The 7,452-nt window shown below is 38.0% G+C and overlaps 1 protein-coding gene across 3 annotated transcripts; it reads left to right on the forward strand.

Moving 5' to 3' along the window:
* Nucleotides 1–624: 624 nt before the first annotated feature.
* Nucleotides 625–3,984, forward strand: LOC112172376 (DNA-directed RNA polymerase III subunit rpc6). 3 transcript variants are annotated; one of them, XM_040508185.1, is made up of 2 exons: nt 625–2,302; nt 3,006–3,984. In XM_040508185.1, exons 1-2 carry the CDS (start codon nt 2,167–2,169, stop codon nt 3,707–3,709), a joined length of 840 nt encoding a protein of 279 aa, XP_040364119.1. In that variant the 5' UTR covers nt 625–2,166; the 3' UTR covers nt 3,710–3,984. The 3 variants fall into 3 exon arrangements, with proteins under 3 accessions (XP_040364119.1, XP_040364120.1, XP_024165460.1); XM_040508186.1 differs by having other exon boundaries at nt 627–2,799; XM_024309692.2 differs by having other exon boundaries at nt 627–843.
* Nucleotides 3,985–7,452: the final 3,468 nt, after the last annotated feature.

Here is a 7,452-nt window from a genome sequence, read left to right on the forward strand (position 1 = left end):
CTAGGTCGATCCGATCCGTGAATGATCCGGCCCGTTTTTGTAATAATAAAATATTATTTTTTATTAATATATTATTATTTTTTAAATATATAAAATATAAAATATGAAGAATTTCTAATACAAATTTTTTGTAGAAATCTAAGGGACAGTCTATCACCCAAGATTTCAAGAAGCATTAAGAATTTTGATAATGTAATTCTAGTTTTGGTGATACTTTTTATGTTGTTTTAATATTTTATTAATATCTTATGAGGTATCATGATATAAATTTAATATTACTATTTAAAATTTTAAAATATTTAAAATTATAACGGGTCAGATTAGCGGATCGGGTATCCGTTAACCCAACGGATACGGATTTAGATCAAGCTATCAATGATCCGCCGGGTTAATGAAGCGGGTTTGGATCGATTTTTTTCTAAGTAAACAAATTTGAATTTAGGTCGATTCGATCCAAATCCGGTCCATTTACAGGTCTAGGCTGATTACTGTTTATTAGGTCAAATTTTTTGAAGTTCCGGTATTGCCCATGGTTCGGCTGAGGTGGAATACAGCAAGGAGGGTTAGAAACGTAAATGCAGAAAGCAAGGTTTGGCATCAGACTTTACATCTTCCCAAACCAACCCTCTCTCCTCCGCTTTCTTCCCTCAGACCGTTCGCCGCCTCACAATCTCTCTTCTTCGCCCGCCTTTGCTTATCTCCTCATCCGCCACAATTGGCTCTGTCGATACCGTCACCGCCGGCCCAAAAGCTCTGTTCTTAGATTTTCAGTTTAACAAGGTGGAGTTTTAGGGTTTGGAAATTTTGTATCTCAGCCTCTGGAAATTGAGCTAGCCCACGAAGGTGAATGGAATGGCTCTCTCACTTTTTTGGCTCATACCCAGATCGTTTTCTTGCATTTAATTGCTTAAAGTTGAAGCCTTTGCTGCATTTGAGCCAATTTGATGTTTTCAATTGGTGGTGTTAATTGGGTTGTGGTGATTGTTTTCTTTTCTGGTATTTATTGTATCCGCCTTGATGTGGGTTTGGATGTTTGTATATGAAGCAAAGGAAGTGCATCAGTTGATATTTTCAAAACCAATCTCTACTTTTCTAATAGGTGTTTAAGTGCCACTGATGTGGGGGTCATAGCCATTGCAGAGAGTTGCACCTCTCTGAAATATCAAGCTTTCCGAGTTATGCTTATGTTCTTAAGTCTGCCTTTTTCCAAAGATGATTTTTGAAAATCTTTGGTGGATGACCTGCATTAGACGAGCTTGAGTGTTCTTAAGCCACAGTCGAAAAGTTTAAGGCTTTCTGTTTTGTTAGCTAAGAAATTGAGAGATAGTGTGAGGTTGAATGTTGAGATTTTGCGTTGGCGACAGGACTTCGAATGTATAGTAGTAAGAAGTATAGAAAGTGATATTCAAGTGAGTATAGATAATGAGGCGAAATGTTAAGCCTTTGAATTGATAGTAGGACTCAATGAATGTGTAGGGCAGCACGTATGTATATATTTGCAGCAAAAAGTTTTATGCATTCTGTTTTGGTTGCTAATTAAGAAATTGAGGTAACTTGAGATTAAATGCTATGGCGAAATGCTGTTATTTTCTTCTTGTTGATGAGAATCAGCATTCAATTACAAATTGGTTGACTTTGCTATGGTTTTGTGCATTCATTTCGGGGCAAACTGATTAGTATTGGCTGTTGATATATTGTTTCAAAGCAATCGCAGAAGCAAAGATGGACGATATAAAATAATCATGATAAATTAATTGCACAAGCGAGCATTGCCCTTCCACACGCGCGTAAGCGCGTGCAAGAAGGCTAGTACTCTGAATCCTAAGAAGATAAGTTTTTCTTTCCCCCTTTCATCTCCACATTAATGTCATCTTAAGACCTGATTTTTTAGATTCGGTACACTAAATCAAGCAGATGGGGAGTTCAATTCTTGTTAAGGGTTTTGGAGAAAGAGTGCATCAGGCGACCGCGCTTTTTTGGTCACCTGCCCTGGCCCCTATCTTTGTTCCACCATTGGGAAAGTGTTTAGATTAGAAATTTGTTTGTGCCTGTTAACTGCCTAGAGGGATTTCATCTACTTGTACTTTTGATGCCGAGTGCATAAATCTATTTACTTAAATGTTCTGATTCCATGTATTTTCTTTTCCCCTCTTATTGAGATCATAAATGTTACTTTCCAATATGTTGTACGAATTGATATGGGGCCTATTCGGCATCCATGGTTCGGGTTTCAGAGACTTCCTGTTGAAACCGGAGCTGCTTCGAGCCATTGTGGGTTCTGGATTCGAACATCCATCTGAAGGCAAAGTTTTAATCACTCTTTCGCTATATTTGTTGTTAATCTTTAAATAAATGTCAAGAAGCCTTTAGACTTATTTATCTGGTCTGAATGAATATGCTGCAGTTACTCTGTTTTATGCAATCTTTGTAGTAATTCTGTACAGGGCAAGTTGAGTTTCCTCATTGAAATCTGCATTGATGCTAAGGCATGCTTCAGCTTCGGAATTTAGCTAGCTCAGTCTGATATAGTCTTCTTATCAATTCTTTGGATGTTTTTCAATAGCTTCAGAAATGTGAGGAGCTGGAGTTAGAAATGTGAAGTCGAAGGACGCGTCATGCTATCCCATATTTTGTATTTCTCTTAGGATTACCTGGAAGTTTTAACTTGCATCGTATAATACAGTTGGAACATTCCCATTCAATCAAGACACGTATATAGTCTTTTAAAAATTCAGTGGTTGCCTCTTGGAATTGCACTTGTAACAAGTGATGCCAATGCTGCTTTTACATGGCCTTTTGGTAACTTTATTCTCATATTGATATATGATGAAATTGTCATTCTGTGCTTTGTGCAAGCATTTATGCTTCCATTCTAATTTTGCTTAATGTTATATTCTACTATTGTTAATATTCTTACGATACATATTTCCTGTATTTATCTTCAACATTCAATTATTTGAATCATTGTTAATAAAAGTCCTTGTTGTTTCTATTCCTCTTGATAGGAATGAGCAGATCACAAGAGCCTTCAGCCCTTAAACGGAAGCGCTCGGACTCGCAATCCGGGTCTTTGACAGAGCATGAAAGCAAACTCTATGATGCCATCCGCAGCAAGGCAGATATGGGCATGTCTGTACCAGACTTGAGGCGAGAAACAGGACTCCAGAACAATTTATTTACCAAGGCCATCAAAACACTTCAAGCCAAACAACTGATAAAAGAGGTTAAAAATTTTGAAAACAAGACGAGGAAACATTACATGGCTACAGAGTTTGAGCCCTCGAAGGAGATAACTGGTGGTGCTTGGTATGATAATGGACAGCTTGATACTGAGTTTATAAAGGTTGTAAAACGTGGGGTTGTGAAGGTCATTCATGATCAGGAGATTGCCACCTTGGAGGAAATTTCACATGCAATTAGGATGAAGAAGTTACTAACTGTTAACTTATCCGCACAGGAATTGAAACAGGTTCTTGGGGCTTTGGTTTTGGACAATGAGGTCCAGAAGGTGGAGAGCACTGATACGGGGGACTTTGTCGGTGCTAAAGCTAGGAAAGATTGTTATAAGTGCTGCAAGAGAGGGGAACCAAACTTAGCATCCATGGCTTCCATTCCATGCGGAGTCTGTCCGCGTATTAATCAATGTACCCCATATGGCATTATTTCCCCAACCACCTGTGAATACTTCAAAAAATTGTTGGATTTCTGAACTGATATGCCTCTCGATGGTTTTGGAGGTTTTCCTTCTATCGCCTAAGACGTAGTTCTGCAGAAGCTTGATGCCTCTGTCTTTTTGCTTATGAATTTTAAGACATCATAATGTCTTTTTGTTTTTTGAATCCCTTTTTACTTGTTGCAACTTTCAGGTCCGCTTGAATTTTCAACTTTCAGGTCCGGTTGAATTTTCAATGAAAATTGTAATCTTTATGAATCAACCTTCAGTTGAGTTAATTTAATAACATCAGAGTTTGTTTCCTATCTACATTTGCAGATTCTTACTGCTTGATTTCAATGGACTCGTTTTTTCACCTTGCACCTAATTTTTAATGGTGGAATTGCTGTTTCTAGCCTATTGTATTCTGTCAAAAATGACTGATTTATTGCCATTTTCTACCCAACTTCTGAATCAAAGTATATGCTTAATGCTTAAGTCTTAAGGGGTTAAGTGCCAAGAAGACCAGCAAGTGGTTAAAGGTGGAAATGCATGCAGGTACGCACATTACACATGGTGTGCACATGCAGAATGTGACGCTTAATAATGTCGTTCATTTCTTTGTATCTTACACCATTAATAGCACACAGTAGCAATGGTTCTCACACTTTTCCACGGAATATGTTGTTGCTAACAATTTACTATCTTGAAATACTCAAGTGAAAAGGACTTGATTTTTTTATCAAAGTGAGAAAACACTATATATCATACATTAATCCAAACAATGCATCAAACAGTAATGGAGAATAAAAGTGAGGCAAAGTTGCCTACTTCCAAAATTATAATGCATCAAGTTCAATTCATGGAAGATGTACAGCATAAAGTAGAGGAGAAGGCTTTTCATACATTTTTTTTTGTCACATTAGAGTGTTCAAAATGATTGGCCTAGGCTGGTGGAAGTGATATTTGATCAGTTGAAGTCTATTAAAAAAATGGTTAGACTTGTTGCTGGAGTTTTACCTGTCAGAAGAAAGTAGGAGACCTTAAAAAACAGATTTAAATGTCGTTGCAGCAGTTGGACTAATGCACATAATAGAGCCAAAAAAGCGGAAACTCGGCTCACCCTTGCCATAAACCAAGAAATTCTTGTAATTCCACTGAAATTGAATAAGAAAAACACATTGCGGTTGCAGAAAATGAAAGAACAAAAAGAAAAAGAAAAAAAAATCAAACACCTTAGATTTGGCAGCAGCCAATAAGTGGAATAATTAACTTTTTTTTCCTCCTTTGTCAATAAATCTTGTACTTGTATGGTTGACAAAAAAGAAAGGTATTGGTAAGAAAACTAATAGGCAGGCTGCTATGTTCACAATCAGAGGTAGTCGCATGCCAACATTTACATTAAACGCAAAATTGTTAAATCCGTTTCCTGGTCAATTGTGCATTTCAATTTCTAGGTTTCTTTCAAAACAAACATACATAGATCTTGAAGGTCTCAAGTACATTCCCAAAATCACGACATCAGTGAATAAAAACAAATGGGAAAACCCAGAAAGAGTGAAAGACACACTGAATCAGACAGAGAAGTATAAGTTATCGAAATTGTTTAGTTGCTACTTATATTCAAAATTGCAAAGCATCATAGATCCAGAGAAATTATCATGTGAGAAATGCTTTCCCTATTTATTGAACTACAATTAATTTTATTCTCACTGGCTCCAAGCTCTCAGCTACCTGCAGAAGCAAGAGCATATATAAGACATTAGGAAGCTAATTAACCCAATCTTAAAGTGAGCCAAGTACAAGGGAGGGGATTAGTGTATACTAAAACTATACGGCAATGACATGTATTTGGATCATACCCAAGAAGATTTCTTTGAAGTGTGAGGCCCTGAATTTTTTTTTTTTAATTTTTGGAGATAATTTTTCACCAAAAAGACTTTTCGAAAGGTGATTTAAGTGAAGGATTTGTTTTCGGAAATTATCTTGACGTCAAGATCACAATTTGGGCATTAAAATTTTCTTTTAGGCCAATCAATTTCTTTTGGGCCTAGAAATTTATCTGAAGGAAGACGAATTGAATTTTTAAGCAAATCGAGTTTTGGGCTTAAGGCGAAGTCAAGAATTTAAAAAGGGTGTTGTCGACGAAAAACGATCAATGGTTACAAGCCTGAAACCCGAAAGTAGTCAGCTTGGAGAATTGCGTAATTTGTCATAAGGGTGAAATCGTCATCCCACACTCATACGTATAAACAGAAAAATTGGCAACCAGAAAACCTTAGAAAAACAAATACATACTCCCTCAGCCAAACTCACTCTCTCTCTCTCTCTCTCTCTCTCTCTCCTCCTCCTCGACCTCTCGCACTCCTCTCTCCCTGAACTCTCCCTTTCTCTCTTCCCTCTGCAAGTGCCGGGAAAACCCCATATCCGGCCACTGCACCTTGTCACCGCCACTAATCAAACCCATCTCTGCCATGCTGCCATCACCTCTTGACTCAGAACTCACTAAACATCCAGACCTTGAATCCCTGTAGCATGCAGACGTCGGAGAATGTCGTACATATCTTCTCTGGTGTCTCAGCTTCTGCTGAGATCGATTCCTCTTTTTTGCGTTAAATTGAGCTACACTGCCTCAAAGGAGGGAATCAGCGCTTCATGGTCTACTAAAACCCCAAACTCCTAACCTCTGTCGCTGTTCAGAACCACCGCACGCACCGCCGCTGGCGCGTGAGCTACTTAACGCCTTCATGAGCGCCACCAACCTATTGTTTCGTCTGGTAAGATGGATTTCATCACCCTTTTTCTTGGTTGAGGCCTCTGCTTTGATTTGGATTGGAACCCTAACCTGATTGCTTAATTTGAAATCTATTGGGAATTCAGAAGTTTGTTCGTGGTGAAATGCAGCTATGGCGAATCGAATCTCAGTCTGCAAAAGAAGAATTGGACGTTGAATCTGTTTTGCCATGGACTGTATGTACTGATATGAAATTGTGGTTTATTTGAACTTATGAAATAAAAGTTTGGTTGTACCGCTTGGATGCTCTGTGATTATGTCGGAACTTGGCAAGAATGAACAGGCGTGAAATGACTTATTTCAAATAGAGAAATTGGTTTTTGTTTAACTAAAGAGGCATATCTATTATCAATTTGGATATGTTGTATTGCAAGGTGGACAATGATTAGCAAATTAGGTGAGCTCTTTAAAGAAGTTGGTAATAATGAAACTAATGAATTTGAGAGCGGAAATTGGTAGTGTAATTATAACGCCCCAAGCTGCACCTCACCAGTTTAAGCACGTCACAGTGCCGCGAGTCTCTAAAACGTAAACCGAACGCTTGATTTACATCCTAGAGAACCGCTAGGCATTTTGTTTGAAAAACTTTTTGGAAAACACAGCGGAAGCTACAAATATTTTTGAGGTGAAAACTTGAATTGCTAAAATCTATTACGTTCGTCCAGAACTTGGATAAAGGCTCACATGAGGTACAGATTTCAATGAAAGATAGTTCAACTGAATTTAACACTAGGCTAGATAACAATAAGCTCCGAAACACGAAGTTCGAGAAAGAGAATTTAAAATAAAATCCAAACGATGATTTACGGACCTTTCACACACCCAGCTCCGCCCGCTACTGTCCCGTCACTAGTGCACAGTACCTGTATTCATACTGTTGTTGGGGTGAGCTTTCATCCTCGTTGCCCAATAGGAACTCTTACTCGACTAGGCTTGAAATCGATAAATAGATTTTGGAGCTCTAGTATGAAAACATGCTTAAACCATGTATTTAAAAGGGACGACA

This window comes from Rosa chinensis, chromosome 6 (assembly GCF_002994745.2).
Source record: "Rosa chinensis cultivar Old Blush chromosome 6, RchiOBHm-V2, whole genome shotgun sequence".
Lineage (NCBI taxonomy): Eukaryota > Viridiplantae > Streptophyta > Magnoliopsida > Rosales > Rosaceae > Rosa > Rosa chinensis.

Excerpts from the sequence above, each read along its gene's own strand:
- LOC112172376 (XM_040508185.1), top strand. The coding sequence starts at position 2,167 with ATGTTACTTTCCAATATGTTGTACGAATTGATATGGGGCCTATTCGGC. Across the intron at positions 2,303-3,005 it reads ATTCGAACATCCATCTGAAG|GAATGAGCAGATCACAAGAG; the intron begins GCAAAGTTTTAA and ends TCCTCTTGATAG.